The 27,484-nt window shown below is 42.1% G+C and overlaps 1 protein-coding gene across 4 annotated transcripts in view; it reads right to left on the bottom strand.

Moving 5' to 3' along the window:
* MACROH2A2 (macroH2A.2 histone) overlaps positions 1–21,037 on the bottom strand; it is a 35,946-nt gene extending 14,909 nt beyond the window's left edge. The window contains exons 1-5 of one of the 4 annotated variants that reach the window (XR_012159997.2): positions 20,792–21,037; positions 11,719–11,955; positions 5,378–5,484; positions 4,424–4,621; positions 1,535–1,645 (exon numbers count right to left, since the gene is read on the bottom strand). Coding sequence is in view for 3 of the 4 variants with exons in the window: in XM_073353535.2 (XP_073209636.1) it covers positions 1,535–1,645; positions 4,424–4,621; positions 5,378–5,484; positions 11,719–11,890 (588 nt within the window). In the remaining variant the exon portion in view is untranslated. The remainder of the gene's footprint in view (positions 1–1,534; positions 1,646–4,423; positions 4,622–5,377; positions 5,485–11,718; positions 11,956–20,791) is intronic. The other 3 variants (XM_073353535.2, XM_073353537.2, XM_073353536.2) reach the window with 3 other exon arrangements.
* Between the last annotated feature and the right edge of the window lie 6,447 nt (positions 21,038–27,484).

Genomic DNA, 27,484 nt, shown 5'->3' with positions numbered 1-27,484 from the left:
CAAAAAATGACATTACAGCTCTATAAGCTTTGGAAACTCACCATTTGCACATATTAAGTAGAGTTTGTTGGAGACTTGCTCTTAAATTCTGTGACTACTTCATTTGCAGTGAGCATGCTCCCTAACCTCACTGAGTCTCCCTACTTCATTCTGAAGCAGAAACACAGACCTGAACTTCTGGATGATACACAATGGATTCTTCTTCTGTTGAAAATGCCCTTTGGTCTGGGGAAGATATGCGGGGCTGGTAGCCAGAAAACTGTGACTTTTACCAATTTCCACTGAGTGGACTTCTGTGCACTTCACAACTGTTATTATTGAGCAAGGCCTAATAACTCTACTCTAGTAGCAGGGTAAGTATGAGACCTCCCCATTTTACAGAAGTAAATGGGAGGCTGCACAAAGTCACATCTGGTGGAATTGGGAACAGGACCCATATGTCAAACAGAGCAGAGCCAAGGCTCATCCACTTAGCTACACTATTGCTCCAAAAGAACCTGCCAGATTTATGTGCTGTGGTATGCAATCTGTAAATTGGGGCTACCCCTTCATATGCTAAAGCACTGGATTAGCAGGAACTGACGAATCTGAAGGAGTGGGAGCCAACATGTCCAGTTTCTGGTGAATCAAACCAAATTGACACTGGAGTACTGAAACCTGGGAGAGGTGCTATTGGCTTGGTGCCAATGCACAAGACTTGCATATGGTCCCTGTGCCTAAGGGGTCCAGGCCAACAGCCGTAGGTGCTGATCTCAAATGGAATCAGTGCCAAAGAGGCCCTGACAAAGCATACATATGGCTCCAATGATTGAATATTTTTAAAAGGTTCTGAGATTCATAAGGCAGGCATGCAACTCCTTCGGGGGGGGGATTTGCAGAAGAAATTTCATGAAATATATTTTTCTTTGAAAGATCATACCCTTTAAAATGAAAAAGCTTGAAGGATATCTCCATAGTTAAGTCTGTGAGAAATTATGCAGTATCTTTCAAATAGAATGATAATAAGAGGTTAAGGAAGCTAAAAAAAATCCTGACCACTATGCGAAAAAAAGAGGAAGGAGAGAGTTTTGTTAGACAGTTTAGCTGGACAATGTGGACATGGTAAAATCCTGTTAGAAACATTTTAGAATTCTGGGCAGCCAAACTGTTAGAAATCATTTTAGCTGGAAGATTAAACATAGTTTGTTAAGACAACCAGAAGCAACGTAGCCAGGCCTTAACTAAACATGGCCCTCCTCTTCCCCCATAGCTATACTGGGAGACCCAAATCATCATTTCACTCTCACCAGGAAGAAAGAATATCCAGTCTTGATCTTGTAATCCGTCAGTCTGCAGACAAATCTTATAAGGGCCTAATCCAAAACCGACTGACTTCAGTGGGGTTTGGATCCATCTTTAAATCCCAAACAACTGAGCCAGAATGCTGGGCGAGAGCTTGTGTTCATGCAGGATGGGAAATATACTTCTGCTGATTTTAGACTCCATGGTGCCATCATATTTTACTATATAACATCTGTTCTCTGACTTCTATTACCTTCTGTCCTGGAACAAGGCTCTTAGAAGACAGGATGGTGAATCCATCCCCAGGTCCATCCTCAGATGTTGAATTTGAGGCCCCTTCTTTTTCATTCTCCTTCTGCTTGCTCTATTGGGGGACAGAAGGCAAAATGAAGCAATAACAGTTAGGAAAAAGAAGGCTGTGATTATAATCTTTCAAAAGATAAAAGCAACAACCTTTTCATCTAAACTTCACAGGATGACAACTAAACCATAGCTTTTTACTACCCAAAAGTTATGTATTAGAAGAGTTCCCTACTATTTACTAAACATAGTAAAAGTTAAAGGTGGAGCACGGTGGAGGTTTGTGGTACTGTAAGGTTTAGTAGTACATACATATGTCTGCAGCATATTGAGGATTTTTGTTTTTGTTATTTTACTTATGCTGCATTAATTTGAGTATTCAAACTAAATAACATAGCTAAATGCTCTAATTTATATGGAAAAACTGGGAGCAGCCACTAGAATTTGAAAATAAATCTTAATCCAATGGCACTTCTATCACACAATTACCCATCACACAACTGATGACCTAGATGAAAAATTACTCACCAGTAACTGTAGTTTTTGAGGAGTGTTGCACCTGCAAATTCACACTTGTGGGATGCACCCCTTGGTGCAGCCTAGCTTCAGGAGTCTTCTAGGAAAAAAACCATGCCCTTCATGGCTCTGAACATTCAGACCAAAGGATGTAAGAGGCCAAGTAGATCAACACCTCAACTCCTCCTGCTAAACCCCAGAGTTTTGAGAATGTAGAATTTAGAGTAAGAGGGGAAGGTGGCTAGTGATGTGAATATGTAGAGGTATTACTCTGAGACCTACAATTATTGTTAAGTAATTCTATTTTCTTCTTAGAGGTGGTCGCTGCATGTTCCCAGCTCTGGCAGTATGGCAAGCAGTACAAACCCAAAGACGAGCTGAGCAATCCTAATTAAACAAGGATTGCAAAGTAAGTATTGGATCTAAGCGCCAAGTCAAGAACACAGTGCTGCATAAAGGTGTGAACAGAACTCCAGGGAGCAGCTCTAGTAGTTTTCTATGATGAAAGCATAAAAGAAGGATGAATTGATACCACTGTAGCCTTTGTAGAGGGAGCCCTAGAGTTCTCAGGTACTGTTACTCTGGCTAAGATGTAAGTGCATAATCTCATCCATTTCAACGGATGATGTACGGAAATGGCATTATCTTTACATTTATCCCCCAAGGCTTCAAAAAGTCTAAGTGATGACCTAAATGACTTAGTCCTATCCAAACAAAATCTCAAACACCTCTTAACATGCAGAGTATGTAGTCTCATTAGGTTTTGGAAAGAAAAACCAAATGAGACTGCAAGAGTAATGTTTTGAGTTAGGTGGAACTCAGAATCCCCTTCAGCTGCTAGCAATGGGGAAAAAAACCCAATTAAATACGTGCTCCGCTTGTGGAGTGATTGACTGATAGCCTCCTGCTAGACAGGGACAGAGGTAGGTGATGATCCACTAGATACCTGGACCTTATAAGCATACTAAGGAAGCTCAAGAGGGGAGAGACTGCAGAGAAGGCAGGACTCTCCTGCAGGCTGCGAGACATACAGGGAGCAGGGCAGGCTCCTGTGGTGGAGAGACTTAAACTAGGGCCTTGGCAGGGAGATCCTTAAGGGAAGCAACTACAGTCCCCAGAAAGAGGAGTCAGTGGAGGGAAAAACTTGCTAGACAAAAAGCAACAAAGATAAAACTCTGCAGAAGCAGATTAGGGTTCTGTGGGGGAGGCCCTGAGGTAGGTCCAGTAAGAGCACTTCAGTGGATCCTAAGAGGGGAGGAAAAGTTATTAGTTTAAAGATTTACTTGGCCTTTGTTGCACCCTTTTGCTACCCTGGAATGGGTTTTAAATTTCTAAGTGACTTGATGAGAAGACCAAGCCAAAGAAGACCCTAGAGGTGACCAGTGTGCAAAGACTAGTGGTCTGCAAGGAGTGTTAGAAATAAGCATCTCTGGCAGCACTGCACTCTAACACAAAGAGGTGCACTCATGGTGACTACTTTTGGTAAAAACTTTGGGTGGGGATACGGGACAGCTTTGTCCCCATGGCCTAGAGAGTGAAGGAAAGTTTAGCAGTCTAACCTCCAACCCATTCATTCTTCTCACAGATGTAATTGCAATTAAAAATATATATATATTTTTAAAAAGCATTGAAATCATGTCTCCAGCAAGAGACCAAAAGGTAAGAGGAGAAGATGGAGACTGATGTGAATACGCAGAGACATTACTCAGAGAATTACAAACGGCTGAAATAATGCATCCTATTCAGCACCAAGTATAGACCCCATGTCAGGACAAGTTCTCTGACCACTGGAAATCTTAACCAGAAATCCTGTCATGGTAGTATGGTTGAAAACTTTACAGTTGTCAGCTAGAGGGTAGTGATGGTCTGCTGCTTTGTTGTTGGGCTTCTTGGGAAGGAGGGTGGAAAAAATAAGGGTGGGGGATGAGGAAGTGTATTTTACATGCTAGAGTATCCTTTCCACAAAGCTGTTGCAGGATCCTAGTGACTGCATAGGTTTTTGTGAAGGTATCGTAGAAGGTAATGTGAATGTACCTGAAAAGTATCCTCTGAACACTGTCTGCCACGATTCTGGAAGCTCATTATGGAAATAAACTGATGGCTCATTTCTCCACTCACTTTTGCTATTTTGAGAGAAAATCCTGGACCATGTACTTCTCACTCATTATCAACCCCTACCTCCCACTTCCAGTTGTCACAAACAAGACACCAATCAACTAATAAGCAATGGGAAGGAAACCATCTAATTTCTCCTATTCCCCTGTATCATTCTTCATTCAACCAGTCTCTCCCACCTTCCAAAACACCAAACCTAGTTCCTGCTTACCTTTTTGGGTGCCCTGGCTTTGGTAGCCTTTGCTTTCTTTCCACTCTTCTTGCTCACCAAGGATTTCCTCCCTCTCTTTTCAGGAGACGGGGAAAGGATAGTTTCAGATTTTCCTTTGGCACCTCGTTTTTTGGCAAGAAGCTCTGGTTGAATTCTGGGCAGGACCCCTCCACTTGCAATGGTCACTCCTTTTAGCAACTGCAGGGAGAGGCAGTGTAAAGAAGCATGACTTATCTGATTAAAATCCCTCATTCTTGACTAGAACTGTCCTCACAGACTACACTGCACTATACACAAGCAGAGTATACTATATTTAAAACACGCATTTGATTCTATTTGTTGAATTTGTACTGTAATGCTCATACAAAAGTAACAATGCACTTCACAATAATTATTTAATAGCAAAGGTAAATAGCCTGAAATTAAAGGATGCTGGCTACGGATACAGAATTACAGACATAAAAGCAATTAAGGAATTTTCCATCTGGCAAGCCTAGTATAAAAAATAACTCAGCTATGGATCAGATTAATAAACTAGAGATAGAGTACTGCCGAACTCTAAGTGACAATGATAGATTCTGGCATTATTTATGGGACCACTGAATGAATGGGGTCCTGAAGTACACCCAATAAAATCTCGTCCATAAAGTCAACTACGCATTCATATATTGCTGGCAAATCACTTGACAGAACATGCAGGGGGCCATTTAAGACATAAAGAACAAGGCATTAGTTACAGTGTCCTTTTCCATTCCTTACACAAATAAGAGTCCATGGCATAAAAGTCATTTTTGTTCTTATGTTGGCGGACAGATTCTTGTTTCATTTTCTGTTGTGGGAACCATCTTGGACTCATTTGAATACCACACTGGACTGTTTCTAAACTTTAAGTATGGCAGCTGTACTTGAGCTACAGTGTACAGACAACCATACACTAAAATACTGAAAGCATACCTGGTTCAGTTCCTCATCATTAGCAACTGCCAGGAGGATGTGTCTGGGGGCAATTCTTCCCTTTTTGTTATCTCTTGCTGCATTCCCTGCTAGCTCTAGTATTTCAGCTGCAAACACATTGGGGGTAAAAATCAGCAACAGAAAAGCAACAAATCTAGCAAAATTGCAGTGCAAGCTTTCTTAAGAGAATAATCAAGCATCTTGTTCCCCACCCTAGAATCTGATGTGCAGTATCACAGCATCTTTCTGACCAACTTTTCCTGTAAGGTATCATTTCCAGATGTGTGGGGGGGGTGGGTGGGGGGAGAGGGTTTGGCTTTAAAGGCACAATAGCAAATAACTGAAATCCTAGGTTTGATCTACTTAGAAATTATCCTATTATGGTGGCAAATGTTCTCAAGATAAAAACAGCCTGACTTTCATTTACACTAATGCCACTTTACATTGCCAAAGCAGTATAAAGTGGCCTTAGTGTAAAGGAAAATCGGGCTAAAAATCTTTTTATTAAAAATTCACCACTCCTTACTGAAAAACATAGAAACAAAACAATAGTCAATGTTTATGTAAAATTACAAAAAATATTTTGTGATCCTTTCCTACTTCTCTAAACAGACACTGTAAAAAGCTAGGGTGCTAAAAATTGGTTCATGTAATTCTAAATTGCTTTCTTCAAATCTCAAGTTAAAATGCTCTTTCAAAAAATGTCAGCAGCCCAGAATTCACACGTAATCCTACAACAATAAAGCAGTGTGAGCATCCAATGGAAAAAACAAAAGTATAGTAAAGAGAGTCTTGATAGTGAGGATTCTTAGGACTAGACAAGTAAAAGTGCTGCTGACAAGGACTGAGATGCATTGATAGAATTATGTTGAAGGCCAGTAGAATAGAACAGAAATACTACAAGTCTAGATTGAGGGGCACTGACAAAGCTGTGTAAAGATTCATTTTACATAAGGAAGAGTTTTGGTTTGGATGCAAGTAGGTAACTTAGAGATTCAGACTGCATGAACTGTCGGTTGCGAATCCCTTCCTGAAACTTCAGGGATTGATGGTTATGCCACAATTCATGTGAAAAGTAGTTTCTCTAGATTTGCAATAAGGTTTCAGCTGTGACCTACAACCTCAGTTACCTTTTTTGTGATTTATCTAGATGTAACACACAAACAGATGTGATTTTTCTTGATTTGCTACAATTTTTATAAAATGATGTTCAACTCAATCAGTGGGACTCATTAACTTCTGAAATTTAACCTTGTATATAGTGAAAAACAGGAAGAACCTGTTCCTTGGGCAGGTACCTCTACTAGTATATTAATGGGGGGAGTTGTTTGGTTGGGTATCTTTTTGCATTAAGCAAGCATAAAAATATTGGAGCACTGATTCATTTTCAGAATGTCCAATGTCCCGCTCTTCTCTTGCTTTTTTTTCTTTTGTTAACTGGGGTTCAAGTCTCAGTTGCATCAGTCCTTCATTTGTGACATTGTACTTTTTTCTCATAGAAAAAAAAAATAACTGCAAGAGGTACAAATACAAAAATCTCCAAGGCAAACTCACTGGAAATCTATAGGAAAACTAGTTGTTTTATAATTCAGGAACAACAGCAGAAAGCATAGGTGCTGGAACTAGGGGTGCTGCCACACCTCCTGGCTTGAAGTGGTTTTCATCATATACAGGTTTACTCTTTCGGTGAATGGCTCTCAGCACCCCACTATAAAAATTATTCCAGCACCTCTGACAGGAGGTTTAACTCCAAAGGAGGAAAAGAGGCCTTCAATACTGCAAGCCTGTCCTCCAGTTTTTACTACTTCTTAGTATACAAAATAAACCCTAAGCAGCAAAATATGAATGTTAAAGCTCTAAAAGTTGTTTGGAATTATTAGTAATGAGTTATGTGAAACATTATTAGCAGCTGTTTAATATATAAATTATTAAACACACCCTATGTTAAAAGAACATTATTAAAATTGCAGAATCAAGCACTCAAGAATTAGATGCTAGAATTAAGACTGCTGATGCAACCTTAATCTGGCCCCCTTATGCATATACATTCATCCCAGTGCAGGTTCATCCTGTGGACGGAAGGAGGCAGGGGACCTGCAGAATGTTTAGTTTGCACAGGCAACCTTCATTCTGGTGTTTCCTAACTTCTGATTGCTTGACTTTGCAACTTTAATAATGTTCTTTTAAACACTGGCTGCCAGTCTCTCTCACCGGCCTCCTCATCCAATCCCAATCTCCCCCGGGCTCCTTGACCCAAACTGCCCTCCAGTTCCTTCTAGTTCATCTCCTGGCTCAACCAGTCCAAACCTCCCTTCCCGCAACTTCCAGTCCCAATCTTTTTGCCCAGCTGTTCCCAGTCTGCCTTCACTCTCCCAGCTCCTAGTCTCCTATCCTAACCAGTCCCAATCTCCCCCCCACAGTCCCAATCTCACCAGATTGCTTGTCCCAATATACAGTAGAACCCCATTTATCCGACCTTCCATTATCCGGCTCTCCTTATTAACTGAACAACTGGTGCACACAGGTCCAGAAGTGGGAGATCTCTCCTGTGGCTGCTAGATGGTGCTGCAGCCTCGCACTTTCCCATTCTCTGGATTATCTGAATTTTTTATTATCTGATCTGGCTCTGGTACCAATTGGATCAGATAGACAGGGTTCTGCTGTACTTCTTCCCCCTCCTTCCTTCAGTCCAGCTTTTGTCCCTTCTGTATTCAGCTCAGATGACTTCCTCCTCCACAGCCTGGGTACCAGCAGAGGGATCATTGTGAGCACAGGAGAGACAGGCTCCTTGTTCTCAGTTCCAGTACCCAGCTTCACCCTGGTCAGGAGCAGCAATTACAGGGAAAGTCCTTCTGAGCCACTGTAGCCCTGGGCAGTAGCAGGCTCAGGGACAGTGTGGGGATGGTGCATGCGCAGTACAGTCACATGCAGGAGCTGTGAGACTGGAGCATGCTCAGTAAGGATGGACTCTACAAGGATTTTAACTGTTAAAAATCAAAGACCTTTCTACTGGGTATATGCAAACTTCAGTTTTTTCAAAGGCTTACAACTTGGCCAAATTTGGACAAATTTTCACAGGGAGAGCAAAAGGCACATTCCTGACATAAAGGTCATCCTCTGCCAAATCTCAAGTACCTGCCACAAAGCACTAGAGCATTTAAAAAAAAAAGGTCTCATGATTTTTAACATGGGCAAAACAACACTTTTTTCCCCCCTTGGAAATGGATAAATTATTTTGGCTGAAATAAAAAAAACCAATTCAGTTAGAGGCAGCAGCCAGCATGGAAAACTTCATCCTAAACAGTTAGTTTCCTGTTAGAAATCCTTGTTTTCATTTGCTTATAACTTTGGGAAGTATCAGACAGTCTTAATAATAATACTAGCCCCATCTATAATTACTTATTTCATGACAGGTTCATGGAGAAGTATCTAGTTTCCAAAGACATCCTGAAAACATAGATAGGATTTCATGTCTGAGTATTAGGAGTTACCACAATAACAGCATTAGAAATTATAGTATCCTTTTTCAGCTAAACTACCCCTTTTCATAAGACTGTCTAATAAAACTCCCTAACAGTGTGTGCAGGAATTTAGGTTTGGAAATGCCAGTATCAATAAAGAGTAGATGTTTGTTTAATGCCCTAAACAACATGCTGAAATGCTACTCCTCTCTGTTTGACAGATATATTATCTCTCAATTACTGTTTATTTAATCTCAGTCTAATCAACCTTCTGAAAACGTTCCTTTGTATATTTTTGAGTATCAAATAAATTATAATCTATTTATTTACTTGACTAATTGATTATAATGTTTTCCAAAATGTGATAGACCCATGTATATCAACCACTCTCAAGTGAATATTTAAAATTATAGGTTTCAGAGTAGCAGCCGTGTTAGTCTGTATTCGCAAAAAGAAAAGGAGTACTTGTGGCACTTTAGAGAGACTAACAAATTTATTCGAGCATAAGCTTTTGTGAAGTGAGCTGTAGCTCACAAAAGCTTATGCTCAAATAAATTTGTTAGTTTCTAAGGTCCCACAAGTACTCCTTTTCTTTTTATTTAAAATTATGTTGAGCTTACTAGCCATCAACAGAGCCAATATGTCAATTGCTCTAGCTCAAAGGACAAGTAAACAGTACCTAGTAGCACATGATCACAGCTCACCATAAACCACTCTGCCTTGCAAGGCTGGAAGCCCCTTGTGCAAGGTATGTCGCACTCCTACTTCCTTGTAAAGGCTGCCACAGATCAGGGCAGGATTAAGTCTTTAGGAGAAAATCCCCAAGTGCCAAGCCAAAAAACTAATCTGAGTGTTGGGGATCTCTATGGAGAAGGGGATGGTGAAGGAATCCTTCCCAGGCTGTAGGGAGTCAGCAGAGCCACTGTGGAGCAGTTATTCCAGCCTAATGACTACAGCAACTTCAGAAGGCCCAAGGCAGCTGCTAGGCGATGGGAGGGGGGGCGGGGGGGGAGAGATTGGAGGCTCCATGTAACAATGGATCCTTTTGGCCCCACTCTTCCCAATCCCCCTCTCAGCCATGCAAGTATCCCCTTAGAGCCATGCTCCGTGCCAGAGAGGGCTAAGTACACTCTGCAAGGTCTTCCCAAATCATGCCCCTGCCCTTGTATAGCATAACTGCACCAGCTCCTTTGAAGAGGGATTTCGGCGCCTACAATGGTCAGGGAAATGATGTTCCCTTAATATATAAAATAGGATTGTGTAAGTATGGGTTTATTTATGTATGCACACTCGAAAGTCTACACTAAAGAGATTCTGGAACAAACAACTTAATTAATAATTTATTAGAAAACGAAAGAGAGGAAGGCACAATCACCATTTCAGACTTTGAGTCTGTTTCTCTAGAAGTTGAATCCTCTACCTGTGGTATTTCATTCTTAACTTATTTTTCTGAATTTATTATTTCTTGCAGTTGGATGAGCCAAAAGTGAACAGAAATGCTTTATTTAAGCTTAATTGTATTTGTATCATATAAACGATATTTTTCATTCTAACTTCAAAAACGGTGTTAGATAAAGGTGAATTCTGATTCCAGAATTGCTTTATGGCGAATACGTAAGTGTCACCAGCACTTTGCTCCCTCCTGTTATACATAATCAAGAACCTGAAATCTAGTCTTACTTATTTCTTCAATGTCTCAAAATAATCCTTCTGTATTATGCATTGAAAAGGAAACTTATTCCTTATGATTTTTTTGACAAATAGAGGAGTTGTAACAGAGGGTGCATCAAATATGTGTAAAAGGGACTAGATAGCCATTGCTACAGACACATATGCTGTTATGTGGGAGGGCAGGCTTCATGCAAGTTTCCCCCATGCAGCTCTTGCAATAAACTGTAATTGTGAATTGCAGCACACTCAACCAGTCCAGGCCTCAGACTCCTCACAGATCTCCGAATACACCTCAGTCTTCAACGGTGACATCCCTGTAATTCCAACCTGAGAACTTCCCCACAATAGGTACAATGACATTATGCTGAGGGGCTATTTTGTGATGCGGACAAATTTATATTATGGTGAAACTGAGGCTAAATTCTTCTAGGTCTTAATAAGAATATAAACTTGAATGTCTTCATAGGGGAAACCCAGTGCAGCAACAGCGATATGTGTCACCTACCCCACCTCCACCCCCACCCTTGGTGAATTATGTTCAATTTCATGGTAGGACATAAAGCTTAGTTACTTACTAAAGTTAAAACACATTCGCTAACATCATTAAAGATGGTGATGATGGTGATGGGTGGTAGGGGTGGTGGTGGTAGTTGGGTTTTTGTTTGTTTTCTGGCAATGTAATCAAGCAGAAACTGTTTCATAACAAAGTTGAACCAAAACCAAATTTCACAGCCACTTTAACAAGTTCTTTGTGTTTGTGGCTTTTTTTTTTTGTAAGGGTAGATGGAGTTAAAGAGAACGTAGTTTAATTGAACTAGAACATGCTATTAGAGTAACATGTGAAATATTTTTTCTCTTCTGTTATACTCATCCAACTCTCTCAAAGTCCTACATCATCATATTGGTCTCTCTTTTGTGAAAAAAGTACTGAATGCAACTCCCTTTATGGCCCATCACACTTTTAGATCAGGCAAAGAGATCATTGCAGAACAGTAACACAATCCTTCCACATAGAGATCAAGCATGCTGCCCCTGCTGCTCCAATATGTGAAGGAATCCACCTCAAACCATTAAATGCATTTTGGTATATCTATACTGTTTTAGAGCTTGTTTGCCCCCAGCTCCCCCACCCCGGAAGTGTGCATAGCCCATTAACTTCACTTGGCTCTGTACATGATCAGCACTTCTAAAATGAGGCTCTTAATTTACCTGCTAGGTATTCTATGACAGCTGCCATGTAGACTGGCGCTCCAACACCTATCCGGTACTTGTATGTTCCTTTCCTCAAGTAGCGCATCATCCTCCCCACAGGGAAAATAACACCTGCCCTGCTTGAGCGTGACATTTTGGACATTTTCTTTTTCCCACTTCGGGCAGACATCTTGCTGCTATATTCCTTTCAATTTGCTGACAGAAAGTTTTTATTTACTTGCACCTACACAAAAGCTGCAAGGGAAAAGAGATGGATTGATGGTGAGTATAGCAGAAACTTCTACAGAACAGTATCAATATAGACTTGCTAGTGCCTTCTCATAGAGCCATTGATATGGCCACAATAAATACAGATATTAAAGCAGAAGCATCACTTATCAAACAGCATACAATCTGAGCACTCAAAACACTATAATCTGTGTTCTTTTGAATACTGCACATTAAGACAGAAATAGATCAGAAAGAGCAGTTTGGGGAATAGAAGAAAATTGAATGCACATTAACTAATTATAATATAGAAAAAAATTGTTGCTATTCAATATATCTGTAAACATCTCTTTGTTGTGTAAAGCAGGTAATGATGCATCTGCAGTGGAAGGATTTCATTCTTGCTAAATGTCTTAAAATCAATTTACAAAGTGAGAGGGATATTTTCAGCATACCGTGGTGGGAGATAGGCATGTAACACTCATCATTATTTAAGAAAGTTTCATTTGGTTCCTTTTGTTATGGTAAATAAAACTACATAAAAATAAACTACATTAAAAGAATATTACGGTTGCAAAGTAAAACACTCAAAAATTAGGGAATGCCAGAAGTGAGGTTGCCCATGCAAACTTAATTCAGCTGCCTTATGTGGATACATTCTTATACAGTCTTGCATTAAATGGCCACATACTTTTATTTTTTTTCCTTTAGGGCCCCTGTCTCATTCGTACACAAAAAAGGCAATGCTTACTGAATGGGTAGCTATTAATATTTCTTTTTATCCTCACCATTTAGTGTATGAATACATGCTTTAATTACTGCATACCATTCAAAACCTCTGTACGGGCTTTTTTAGGGCGCTTGTCATTGCATCTGAGTGATTCACAAACATTTATGAATTTTTTTATAACACACATATCAGATGGAGTGGTAATATTCCCATTTAACAGATGGGGAACTGAGAGATTAATGCTGATGTTGTCAAATATGTCCACTAATTTTGGTGCCCAAATTTAGATGCTTAAAATCTGATTTTTTCAGAGTAGTTGGTATTTTTATAGTACTTCATATGTTCAAAGCATAGATCCCATGAACTTTACTTGTAGTTGTGAGCGCTCAGCACTTTTGCAAATGAGGCCCCAGTGTCTCAATCAAGTTGGGCACTCAGATAGCGAGGAACACACAAGTGGCCACTTGTGGAAAATTTTAATTTTAGTGATCTGCCCTGCATTCCATAGGAACTCCGGCAGATACAGATAAAATCCAGTTCTCAAAAATGGCATTCAACTGTCTTAACCATGAAACCATCCTTCCTCTTCTTGCAATTCCCTGCTTCATTCACTACACACCTTCCCACTGTGACAACAAATGAGGCCGGGTCCTACAGACAACAACCTCATTCACTACTCAACCCTGATTCATTCCTTGAACTCCATCTACCTTGTGCACTAAATCAGGCAGGGTTCGGTCAAAGTTGGGTGGATTTTCAAAGGTCTCCTGGCACCACAGCAATCCTCCTGCCATACCTCAAAGCATGGAGGAACTAGAGTTTCTCAATTAAAAGGCTGTAAGTATTTTTTTAACAAGCGCAAAGCAACATATTTCTCCCCTAACCTCATTCTCTAAAATGGCTGAACCATTTTTGTTAAAAACCCAGTCTGAGGTGGACACCAGCATGGAAAATTGCAGCCCCAGTGATAAAGTTTGGCAGTTAAAGGCAAACAAAAGCAGGGTGTTAGGGTGGAAGGCAAGCTGAACTAAAGGCATCACTGTCTGTTCTGCCTATAATAACTACAGGGAGCTGGATCATCCCTTGTGAATGACATAGTAAATTTGAAAGGATTCGATTTTTATCAGTGAATGTTGGCAAACATTGATTTCAACATACATATGCAAACCAATGAAAAATATTTCCATCCATAATTTACAGATAGGCAAAGTAAGAAATATGATGCTGAGAACATATTAGTTTCATTTAAGGATATTTACCGTGTATGTTTTGACATGTGATATTGACAATTTGTCTTTTAACAGTTATAAAACTATAACCTTTTGAATCTCAACGTCTACTGTCACTTCATAAATATTGCCTGACACCTCCCCCTAATTTCCTGCAACTGTGAAAATTTAAATTGATAAAAATAAGTTATAAATAAGCATTGATTTTTATCCACTGAAATGATATAAAAAAATCAAATTCTGCCAAGGCTATATTTAGCGTTCCTCCCTTACATGTGGCAGAGAGTGAGAGCAACCTCTGTAACACTATCCTTCTTGCTGTGTCTTATGTGAATGGAGGTCCATTAAGTTCAGGAGGTAGAACTGAGGTGAGATAGGGAGAAAGAGGGAACAGGCTGTACTCCACAGAACCACCCCTCCTTGTTCTGCTGCTGCTTTTTCAGCTGGAACTCTGGGAGACAAATTATATAGGTCAGAGGTGTATTAACACCCTCCTCTGGGTCGCCTTCACATCTGCTACTGAGCAGCCAGAGGAGCCAACCTCCATGGAGCTGGGAGGAGGTCCCTCATCTCTTGCCCTAAAGGGAACGATTACCAGTTTTTCTGCCCCTCTGGCTTCCTTCTGCAGAAGTTTTCCATGGGAAGAGCCAATCTAGGCTAGGCTTAGGAGCAAAGAAAATAAAATCTAGCTCCCTCCTTCCTTCTTCCTGTTTTGTGGAAACAATAAACAAGTTTCACAGGTAAATGTTATGACAGCTCTGGAGTCAGCCATTTTACTTAAAACAGTATAAAAGGCTTTTAGCTACAGATACAGCTTCAGCTTTTAGTCAAGTAATTGCTACATTTTAATTTTGTAAAGATAGCTGTCCAACTTACTGCCTAAGTCTATGTCTACACTACCGCGGTAAGTCGACCTACGCTATACAACTCCAGCTATGTGATTAACATAGCTGGAGTCGACATACCTTAGGTCGAGTTACCGTGGGGTCTACACCTCAGGGGGTCAATGGGAGAAAATCTCCCGTTGACTTACCTTACTCTTCTCGTCGGGAGTAGACTACAGGGATTGGCTGGAAAGCAATCTGCAGTCGATTTGGCGGGTCTTTACTAGACCCGCTAAATCGACCGCTGGTGGATCGATCTCAGAGTGTCGATCCCTGCTGTAGTGTAGACCTGCCCTAAGTCTGATCTCAGTTATACCGCAGTAAGTGCAGTGCCACTCTACTGAAGTATATGAAGAATTTGGCTGCAGCACCTGATGCTTCTGCTGATGAAGGCATATGCACAGAATTTCTCTTATATGCATTCACAACAATGGAACAAGAAAAAAGTTAAGTTGAAAAGGATTGTGGTGACATGAAGTGAGGCACTGTGGGAAATCTATTCCATGGCTGGAGATAAGAGCATTTCTGAGTTCCAAAGCATGATGAAGGCACAACACAGAACTCTCTCCCCACTCCCTTCAAATCTTTTTACTTTTTAACACCCACATTTTTCAGCCTGCTTTCAGTTTTTATGCCCTAAAAGGGGGGTTGCCACAGACACACTGATCTTTTCCCATTTTACATGTGTAATTTAAGGTCCTACATTGTCATGACCAAACTTGCTGAGGAGGGCTGCATATGAAACCCCAGACCTCTTGAATTGAGGAGAGGGCACTGCTTTGCAACATGTGCTGTTCACTCATTGCCGGAGCTAAGCTTGTTGCCTCAACAGCTCTTGCAGTCCCTGACAGATTGGGAGTGAAGGACAAAACTGTAACCGGAAATAACAACATAATATATTGTGCTACTGTGATCAGGATCTTAACAGCCTTTGATATCACTGCACCACAAAGACACATTTAAAATCCATTTGAGAACACTGAAATCCAGGTCTAGTTCTTCTGTTTATTCCAAGCGAATAACTATATGAAAAAGTCCACCCGTTCAATACTAGCTAGATGTTGAAAAAAACTGCTCATCAGGAAATCAAGTACACTTTCTTTGAGAATCTAAATTGAATTCTAGCTACACTTATACCACATTTAAGAAAAAAAAAACACCAGACAGTCAACAGTGGTCTAAATACTCCCAGTTTGTCCTTGTCCACCATACTGCTGATTTTCCTTTCTGAATGTGTTTACTATATAGGTAGAGTAACGAAAACTAAGGGAGAATAAACTAATAGCCTGGTAAACAGACATACTAAGAACTCAAGATACACATGACCTCATTATGAGTTCCTAAATAATTACCAATTTTGAATCAAGTGCTGTAGTTTGGGATCTAATAAAATTGCCATTTGATCTAAAATCTAATTACTGGATAAACATTTGCACTAAAAAGTCAGTAATGGGGCTACCAAATGAAAAAATACCCCCCCCCCACAACAATGCTATTTTATTATGTCATTAACTGATTTTTCCCCCTCCTGCCCCCTTTTTAATTCTGTGGCTGAATTTAACACTCTGGCAGCAAAGGATGAATTGCATTAGGGATATCTTGGTGACGGATGCAATACTGTGATAAACACTATGCCAGGCTTCAGGAAACATCCATACACTGCCACACAACTGTGCCACTGCACCTCAATCCTGAACTTTAGCAGTGCTGCACAAAGGTTTGCAATTTTATTTCACAACATTTTAACAGAATTTCCCCACGGTAATTGTTCTGTGTTTTCAGGTCCAGTGACTGTTCAGTAAACTTTTGCTTTTTACAAAATAATGATGAAAGCAAGTTCCCCAACAAGATGGAAGGAGTATTACATAAGCTACTTTACAAATTATCTTGCCCAAAAGAGGACATGAGATAGTATACTGCAATAAAAACTAAAATGAAACTGCCAAATTTATTTAATCTGTGACAAGCCAATCTTAAACTCAGCACTTTATTTTATAACATTGAATAATCTCTCTAACACATCCTTTTAGTTCTTGTGATAATTGTCATTCAAATGGTTACGGCTGCTACTCTGAAACCTATCTATCTAGTTCAAACTCACATTACATTGATCTCTCTTCCATTGTTTTTGCAGGACAAAATCCTGCTTCTTTCTAAGTCAATGACAAAATTGCAATAGGAGCAGGATTTGGCCCATCAGAAATGTTGTGGTTGCATTCAGCATCTATGTTAAAAGACCAAAGCACATTGATAGAGCTATGGATATGAAAAAGTACTTGACTACAAAGTAATGAGAGAAATTATTACATTATATATGTGCTCTCATTGTGCAATTAAATCATTTTCCTGACTCCCTCTTCCCTCACTGTGTCTAATTTTCCATCCTCTCCCTTTACCTGATCATTCTTTTTCCTAATTCTCCCACAACTGTCATATACTTCTGTGCAACTGTTCCTTGCACTTCTCTCCAACAGCTGTTTCCCAACTGTCAAGGAACTTTCGGATTACAACACTCTTTCCTTCTTATTCTAAAGAATTTTTTTTTCATGTGAGAACCTGAACATGAAAGAGGTGTTAGAATAGGTCAGAACTGAGGTTCATTGGCCAAATGGAGTAAAGAAAGTTTAAACATATCTACCTGTACCATGCCTGGCTCTAGCTAGTGATGTTACCCCTCAACACCATGACCACTAAAACAAATCAACCTGATTTGCATGTGTGTGCACATATGTTTGTGGCACCAAAGCTTCAGTTATAAAAGTAGGACTTCCCTTTATTTCATCCAGTTCCAATCAAAGTATATTAATTTAAGTGAGCTCTGAGTTGCTGTTTCTCAAGCTGTTTTGCCAGCATGAGCTGAGTTTATAGGACTCTTACCTGCCTCATCCCAAAAGAGGCATTTTCCCATTACACTCCTCTCTCTGCATATGCTATTGATGCACTGCAGCATCCAACATCACAGCCAAAAGTTGCCTCTAAGAATGTACTGCCATATTTCATCTACTTAGGGATGGATATGAAAAACATTAGAATCATAGAATATCAGGGTTGGAAGGGACCGCAGGAGGTCATCTAGTCCAACCCCTTGCTCAAAGCAGGACCAATCCCCAACTAAATCAAGAAGTCATTCAAGAAGTCAAACTGGGTATAGAAACGTTGTCCCAGACAGTGACTACAGTGTCAAATGAAAATGTAGACACCAATCCACAAAGGGACTCAGGCATCTAAATCTACGACGTAGGCTATGTCTACACTAGCACTTTTGTCAGGAAAACTTTTGTCAGTTAGGGTGTGAAAAAAACAAGTAAACATATTAAGCAAAATGAAAACAATATTTTTGAATCACTTTTAGATATGGTAATCTTGGCTGCTATGTGAAGCAGTAGTAGGTAAACATTTTTTCAGACAAATAATGGTTTTAGTTGTCCTAGCTTTCCAAGCCCCTGCCTGTAAATGCAATAACTTTTTTTTCTTACTGGTGCCTACAAAAAGGAAAATATCTTCCCTTTCTGTTAAATTTTCACAGATTTCTTGTCTGTTGTAGAATCTACTACAAAATCTCACTCCTATTCAGATACACTTTGAACTTTTCCCCTTCTCCACTTTACTTTTTCCTATTCTCCAATTTTTTATGCTATTCCAGATATCTTTTCGTTCCACTTCCTAATTTTTAGAGTTGGCAGCATGGCCCGGATGCACAAAGGGACCTAGGGGTTGCAACGCTTAGTGTTGCGCTCAGCATCGCCATGCCTGATTTTTAGGTACCTAGGCTCCCTATGCAATGAATGGGGAGAGACAGGTGCCTAAAAATGTAATACACAAAAGCCACCACAGTAGCTAAGCTAGCTAATGTGAGATACTGAGGAGAAGGGTGTGTCCTAACCACCTTACTTCTCACGGAGATAGGCGTCTGAGTCTAGGCTGCAGGGAGGCATTTGCTGTGAGAATGAGCAAAGCTTTTGCAAAGCTTCTGCGTCACTCCACAGAAAATGGCCAAAGATGGGCACTGGTACCTCCACCTAACTTTTATCCCAGTGGTTAGAGCACTCACCTGGAATGTGGGAGACCCAGATTCAATTCCCACCTCAGACTCAGGGGCAGAAAGGATTTGAACAGGAGTCTGAATCAAATATTCTAATGTGTGGCTCCCTCAGTCTCTCCTGTGGAAGCTGTTCCACTGTGGATAAATATAGGGCCATTTTGCCACCAGGAGAGAAGGCCTCCGTAGCCTGGTAGTTAGGGCACTCACCTGGGAGGTGGGAGACCTGGGTCCAGACCCACTGCTCTCATAACTCATTATTTATTTGCAGTGGAATAAATATTTGTGTGAAATATTATTTCTGTGACATTATTTGTGGCCAAAAATGAGAGTAATGATTAGAAAATATGGAGTCAGTAGGAGCTTCAGCACAAGAGTAACTGTGACTGTTTGAGATGTTTTGAAGTTGGTGGCAGGCAAATTTCTGACCCCAATGATGGAGATGAAGCAAAATGTGGGAGTTGAGGGGTTGTGGAAGAGAAATAGGAGTTGATGAATGTGGTTGACCAGAGGATAGATAATCAGCAGCCAGCAATGAGGCCTCCCTTTCCCCAGGTGAGTTTGTAGGAGGCTGGCAGCAGTTTGTGACACACGCTAATATAGACATTAGACAAGAGAGCAGCTGCCGCAGCTCTGCCACAAAGGGCAACTGAATAGGGGGATCGTTTTCAGCCCACGCGGCCGCCCCGCACGCTGCCCTGGTGGAAAGGGCATCCCAGCGCAGGCGGATCCTCGGGGTGTTCTCTCGGCGCGGCTCCAAATGTGCCTCTGCACAGGACATGTTTCGATGAGCTACCCCACGCAGGGTCCGAGCTCAGCGCAGGCGGGGACCCGGCCCAGCGAACTCGAGCAGGCCCTGCCGTCTCCCCGCCGCAGCGTCGGGCTGAGATTGTTTTGTTTTCCCCGCGGTAGCCTCTGCGACGCTTGTCTCTTTAAGGGGCCGGGCTTCTAGTCCAACAGCAGCCTTTTGTCAAATCTGAACCCGCCTTTTTTTTCAAATGCAAACTGCCAAGGCCCCTTCCCCGGCACCTCCCGCGCGACTCGGCTGCCTGCGCTCTTCGCCAGACAACAGACCCGCCCCCCCAACGCATGGTGCGCGCGCTCATTGGCCGAGCCTGAGATTAAAGCACCGGCGCGCACCGCAGGAGAACTAGGGGGGTGTGAAGCGATTGACCGGAGTGCTAGCGCCTCGGACAGGCGAAGGACATCTTCTCTGACGTGGGTGGTGAAAGTCGCGCGCCGACTAGGGCATGAGGGGGCCCTGGGAATGAGGCGCGCTCCGAACGGCTCGGGGCTCTACAAGCGACCCACTGGGGCGCGCTCCAGAGGAGAGGGAGCTGGAAAAGGGCGCGCGCCCGCCGGAGGGAAGGAATCTTCCCGCGCAAACCCCCCAAAGATCGAGTCTCCGGTGCCGGTCGGCTGCCAGCCCCGCCCCCAAAGCACCGCTGGGAAGGGGGGGCTGTAAGCTTAGCTCCATGGAGGCTGCCATTAACCGGGCTCTGACCGAAAGGGTGTCCCGGAAAGGGAAGCGGAGGGGGAGTGCCCTCGCCTCGCCCCACTCCCCCGGGGAGAGTCACATAGGGAGGGAGCGAGAGAGCACACCCCCTCCGGACCGCGCCGCTGGGAACCGCTCCTGGCGCCGCACGGCGCAGCCTGCAGAACGCCGGCTCCGCGTCCCCGGGGTCCGGTCACCACCCTGCGCCCAGACCTCCCACAGCTGGGACCCGCCTCGGCCCTCCGTGCCCCCGGCCAGGCCTTTCCCTCGGGTCGGCCCCCGGCTGGTGCCGGCCCCCGCGCCGGCCTGCCCCCAGGGCTCGGAGGATTCCTTCCCCCCCCCCCCCCCCGGGCCAGCGCGTTGGGGCAGCCGCCCTGCCTCAGCCGCGGATGGCGAGCCTGGGTAGACGGAGCGCCCGATCGTTCGCTCTCCTCGCCATGCCCCACCCCCCGCAAGGCTCCGCACCCGCCGGGCCTCTCTCCTCACCTGCCCGGAGGTCGCCGCCGCCTTCCCCGCCTCGGGAAGCTCCTGCTGCCGCTGACTCCCCTGGGCTGCTCTCGCCTGCCGCTAGCTTTCTCTTGTATTGTATGTTTCAATGGCGGCGGCAGCTCTGGAGGGGGACGGAGGGGGGGCTCCTTCTTCTCCACATACCGCCTCTAGGAGGAGTCACTGCAGCTTGCCTGCAACAGCCCCTGCCGCCCTCACACAGCGCGCTGCCTCTCCCCTCTCCCTGGCCAGGCCCGCTGGCTCCTGCCTTCCAAAACCGACCCGCTGATGATGAAAGGGCTCCCCGGCCTTGGCTGCGGGGGTGCCGGGGGTCAGCGCATCAGTAAAAGCGGCTTTCCTGAGTGCGGGAACAGTCTGGCCTGGCAAGGGGGTGGGCAGGGAGAGTTGGCGCCATTGTGAGGTTTAGGGGTCCTTTAAATGACATCTTTGGTTCGACGTTAAATCATATCCAGGGCTGGTTCATAGCACCCAGATCCAGGGATAGGTTTGGTGTCCCAATTGGCATTAATGGAGCCACTCATCCCAAAATGTGGGGTAGAGTGATCATCCAGCTAGTAGAGTATTTTGGGCATTGCATGAGGTCAGTATGCGGTATTGTCAACCCTAAATGTTCAAATATCACAAAATTGGCTTTAAAATCATGATGGTTTTTAAAAATAAATCTTTGGGGTTCTTTTTATTTGTCCTGTGGTGTTGGAAGTGTTTAGGATTTAGTATTTTCAAGCTTGTTGCCATAACCACCAAAGCTACAGGCTTGCCTTTTTTCAAAATGAAAGCGGAGCTGTTCAGTCATGCCAATTGAGGAGTTGGAGCTTTCAAAAAGCAACAAATATTGTGAGACCTGTGGTGCACTCACAAGAGTTGGCAGCATTGTTTAACCATAATACAATACACACCTTTTGTAAATAAACAAGACGGGTTATAAAATACTATTTTGAGACAAGAAAATATAACAACATTTGAAAATGTTTCCTAAGGGCTCTAGATTAACAGCAGGCAGGTGCTATGTAGTAACAACGCAAAAAGAGGGGGAGACTGGAACTGAAAAATCTAGGGCTCTTATGTAGCACCAGAAACTTCTGTAATTAGGCTGAGCCATTTTATTTGTATCAATAAATTTTCTCCACCTTATTTCATTTATATACATATTTTTGTATTCTGGATTATGTACAAACTATAGATGCAGTGTATGCTATCATAAAATGCCATTCAAATAGATTATATAAAACAAAAATCATGCTGGATTGCAGTTATAGTTATTAGTGTTTGTCTTTGCATGAAGATGGAGTCACCAGTAGTATTTCCATGTATAAGATTTAAAGGAGCATAATTGGGGATAATTGAACAAACTATTTTTGAGTTAAAGGTTTGTGGAAAATGAATACTTTTCTCAACTCAAGAAACTACTTGTTCTGTCATGGACACCTTCATGAGAACAAGAGCACAGGACAGGTTTTATTGAGTTTGAGAAATTGTCGATTGCTTAATGTTTGAACAGCAGTGTGAATATATAAAGCATCATATAAGAAGTAATGGTGAAATTATGATCCTATTGAAGTAAATGATAACACTCCCATTAACTTCAGTAGGGGCAGAATTTCACCCAAAGATTTATAATCTCCTGTGTGTGAATTGGGGATAGCAGAGTTACAGTTTGTTAGGCATTTATGAATGTTACATATCTAGAAGCAGTTTCCAAGCTCCTCTGGTATCAGCTAACAAATGTTACAGCAGAAACCTGGAATAAAATAGTATAATATTTGCAAGTGTCTTTTGAGAAGAGCTGGCAACCTCTCTGAGAAGCCTGGTTCTTTCCTTTTTATGAAAAGGGATAATGCAGGCCCTAGCATAGTATAGGAATCTGGGGAGGGTATGAAATTGAAGAACTTTACAGTGTGTTCCTGGTATTCTTGAACTTGTCCTAGGTGTAGAAATCTTAATTGAGAATTTCTTGCCTTTTTAGTGTTTAAATTATCAACTACTGTACCACACTGTAGTAAGTTTAGATTTTTGTAGGTAGAACACATTCTCATCCTTAAATGTGCATTAACAAAGTTACAACTGTTACATCCCTGAATGCATTTCTGGAAGGCATTCAGATACTACAGTGATGAGTGTGGTATAAAAACATGAATAGAATAGAGTGACTAGAAAAGTTATTAGTGGATAAACAACTGAGTTAAAAGCAAACTGCATTTCATTATACAGCAGCAATAGGAAAAATGACATTTGATGGCTTATTAGTATTATTTGGTGATGGATTGCTCTAGGCAATGATCCTGGAGTCTTGGCGTATATTTTCACATTTGCTATTATGCAGAGTGTTATCAAGCATCCAGGGTTTTCGTGACACAACAGCTATAGTACAAGGAAGAGAGGCAGACAAAACACAACATTTGGCTCTCCACCCAAACAAATGTTCCTTGTCAGTTATCTCTGTCTTAGGGAAAGATGGTATTACTGTTTAGCAATCTTTTAAGATTAAAATTTACAAATTTTGGATAATAGAAAATTATTCACACAAATGGAGTCAGTCCTGTTTGTTTCTACAAAGACCATCTGCCAGTTGACTTCCTAGTACAAAATAGATTTGTTTCTTTGTAAAATAAATAACATATCTATTGAAGGGGGTTTATGAATTGCTGATTGCCTAGCTCCTAAGCTATTGGAGTCTCAGTGTTTGTATATGGCACACTTACTGGTGAATAGAAATTGTCATGACTATTTCATAACTTCAGAGTCTTATTAACAGTATTAAAATTACTTCATTATTATGAGGTGTGTTTTTCCTTTTAAAACCCAGTACAATTTTTTGTAGACTTTAAAATGTTGTTGAAGACTTTTCAATTAAACTACAATTTTGACCATCACAGTGGATTTATGGTAGCTTGGTGCCCAGTTATGCAGGAAATGCAAGTTGTGATTTGAATTTGGTGACTTAGATCCAGATCCTCAATGGTATTTAAGCCCCTAACTCCCATTGAAATAAATGAGAGTTAGGGGCTTAGGCCCAGATCCTCAATGGTATTTTTCTCCTTTACGGGGGAGGGAGCACGGTACATGACTTGAATGACACCGTTCAGCTGTTCCAAGGGTACTGTTAACACTCTCCTGAGGGAGTTGTGTTATAGCCTTTCTCAACCAAAAGGATAGGTGAACTTTATGCTTGACCTTATAAGGTAAAGAATAAAAGAGGCAAATGAAATATAGCTCACCCAAAAAAGAATACTCAGATATGGCCAGCCTAAAAATCAGACTACCTTGGAGATCTGACCTGAAGTTTTAATCTTTCTTTTTCTTTAATTTATGGCAACAATAGAAATTATAAAGGGAAGGCAGAAGGGGTAGCACATCTGTACCATACTTTGTGTGCACATTTGGTTTTGGTATATTTCAGTATAATCAAATCTCTATCAGCACACGTGAACTATCTAGATCCAAACGTAATGTAGGTAAGTGCTGTGTTATCAATATACCCAACAAAAGTATGCTAATGGACTTAAGTTCTGACTTGTAACACCACTCCTTTTCCCAGGACTTTCCTGAGCACAGACTGCCAGCTTTTGGATGAGGCCCAGTTTTAGTTTTCTGTTGAGGCCAAAATACTAATTTTGTTCCCTGGCTCTGATCAAGATCAGGAATTCAGAGGAGTCTTGTCTTCCATCCTCCTATTCCTCGTGGTCAGCTGGCTTTCCCTGGTTCCTACTATCTGCATCTGATATTGGGTTCATTTCTTGGTGAAGGTTGAGTCAACTGACTGGTCAAGACGAGGGACTGTTTTCTTCCCAACTGCCTCTCATAAGTGGTCCTAACAACACATACTGCAGTCAGGGACACCAGAACAGGGGAGACTGGGAGCCATGGCCCTCCCACTTTTTAGAGGTTGTAATAGTGAGTGACTGGGGGAGGGGTTGGAGAGGAGCAAGCAAGGGGCGGGGAAGAGGGTCATGGGACGGGGTGGGGCCACTGTTTGGGCAACTGCACCTCCTCCCCCCACACACTTATAGGTTGCTTCTGCCTCTCCTGAGTGCAGTGACCATACCTCAAAGCAATCTAAGACTCAAATGGTCTACTTAAAAATAGAATTTATTAGCAATAGCATGTTCAGATTAAAACAAAATAAATGGTTTGTGTAAAATATCTAGTCAGGTTCAGGAGGGCTAGCTGCAGTAAAGAAACCAAAGCCTTATGTTTCTAGAGAATATATTCTTTCCCCCAGCTGGTTATACGAATATAGGAAATCCCATACTGGATTTGGATTAGACCAGTGGTCCATCTAGTTCAGTGGCTAATACCAGATAGTTTAGAGAAAGTTGTAAGAAACCCTGCAGTAGGCAGTAATTCCATAACTTTCCTGTCCAGTATCAGAGGGTAGCCATGTTAGTCTGTATCCACAAAAACAACAAGGAGTCCGGTGGCACCTTAAAGACTAACACATTTATCTGAGCGTAACCTTTCGTGGGTAAAAAAACACTTCTTCAGATGCATGGAGTAAAAATTACAGATGCAGGCATTATATACTGACACATGAAGAGAAGGGAGTTACCTCACAAGTGGAGAACCAGCGTTGACAGGGCCAATTCGAATAGGGTGAGTGTAGTCCACTCCCACTAATTGAGGAGGAGGTGTCAATTCTAGGAGAGGCAAAGCTGCTTTTGTAGTGAGCCAGCCACTCCCAGTCCCTATTCGAGCCCAAATTAATGGTTTGAAATTTGCAAATGAATTTTAGTTCTGCTGTTTCTCTTTGAAGTCTGTTTGTGAAGTTTTTTTGTTCAAGTATTGCTACTTTTAAATCTGTTATAGAATGTCCAGGAAGATTGAAGTGTTCTCCTACTGGCTTTTGTATGTTACCATTCCTGATGTCCGATTTATGTCCATTTATTCTTTTACATAGAGACTGTCTAGTTTGGCCAATGTACATGGCAGAGGGGCATTGCTGGCACATGATGACATAACATTAGTAGACGTGCAGGTGAATGAGCCCCTGATGGTGTGGCTGATGTGGTTGGGTCCTCTGATGGTGTTGCTAGAGTAGATATGGTGGCAGAGTAGGCAATGAGGTTTGCTACAGGGATTGGTTCCTGGGTTAGTGTTTCTGTGGTGTGGTGTGTAGTTGCTGGTGAGTATTTGACTTTCCTGTGTTTCCTAACACCCAGTGGTTAAAGAGCCCTGAAGCATGAGTGGTTATATCTTTTCCAAAAATTGTTCATTTTTTTGTTTTGTTTTTAGTATTATTCATGTACATATCTAATCTTTTGAACCCTACTAAGATGTTGGCTACAATAATATATTGTGGCAATGAATTCCATAGATTATGCAAAAAAGGTATTTCCTTTTATCAGTTTAAATTTGAATCTTTTTCTTCCCTGATTCTTTTTGCACTAAACATATAAGAGACACACCTCTGTTTGTTATCCCTCTCCCCTCTGACCCAGCTTGTAGCACTGTTACACTTTTCATGTTTTTGATTTTCCTAGCTTATTAATTTACCAGCATCCCCAAATGTTTTTGCAGAGGGCCGTCCTAGTCTGCTTCACATGCTTTTATCAAAGTCATTCATCACTGTAATTTTCATGTTAACAAACAATTTAGGATCCTCTTTTTCTGTACAAATTCCATAACTGAAAATGTTTCTTGAAGGTATGTGCCCATAAGAGTTGTTTCCCAGTCCACTTTTGCGTCTTTTTACCTTTTTCACCCCCTCCAAGGACTATCTGCGCTTTGTCTCATTTTGCGAGTTTTGGTGTTGGTCGGAATGTCAACGTGAAGCCAGCTGAAGCCTTACCTATGCTTAGGTCAGCGGCACCACTGCAAGTCATGGTTTACACTGGCATGGTGTGTTTATATGAGGGGTTTGCACTGGTGCAGCTACATCAGTATAACTACATCAGTGCAATGCCCTCACCTGCCCACAGTGTTTACAGGGTCTGTTTGTTTTTAAAGATAATGGGGTTTATATAATTCTGATAATTCATTCTTGATATTAATACTGCTTTATATCAAGTTTGAATTGAGGACAGATTAAAACCAACCTATCACAAAGTCAAAGGTGCTCCCCAGAGCATTTCAAGATGCATAGAGTAAGATTGTGCCGCTCCTCTCAGGGTACATCTACACTGTCGCTGTGAGTATGCTTCCCAGCTCAGGTAGACAGATGTGTTATCTCTTCTTGTGCTAGCACTATAAACATAGAAGAGTAGCTGGGGATAGCACTGGCAGTGGCTCAGGCTAGGTGCCTGAGTACAAACCAGCCCTCACCCATTGGGTACATACTCAGGCTGCTAGCCCAAGCCACTGCCTGTGCTTCCCCCAGCTACACTGCTGTTTTTAGTGCACTAGCTGAAGCAGACCTAGTGTGTGTCTGTCTCTGAGCTGGGAAGTACGCTTCCAGCTTCGGTATAGACGTACCTAAGAGGCATAGCACACAGAACTCACAGCCCAGGAGAGTGGGTGCTAAGGTGGATTTAAGCCACTTTTGCATCCTCCCAAATCTTGGGTGCCCAAGCCCCTGGTTTTATATAGACAGCCCTGGGACTTCCCTATTGGTAGCAGCACTGGCCCCACCCCTAATGTGCCTTCTACCTTGAGCCACATCTCAGTGCATAGTGTATATGCTAGGGCTTGCAAGGGGGTCCTTTGAAGGCAGCCTGTGGCTGTCATCGGTTCTTTTGT

This window comes from Lepidochelys kempii, chromosome 7, assembly GCF_965140285.1.
Source record: "Lepidochelys kempii isolate rLepKem1 chromosome 7, rLepKem1.hap1, whole genome shotgun sequence".
Taxonomy (NCBI): Eukaryota; Metazoa; Chordata; order Testudines; family Cheloniidae; genus Lepidochelys; species Lepidochelys kempii.
Note: the sequence above shows the minus strand (reverse complement) of the source record. Positions and strands in the feature narration are given on the sequence as shown.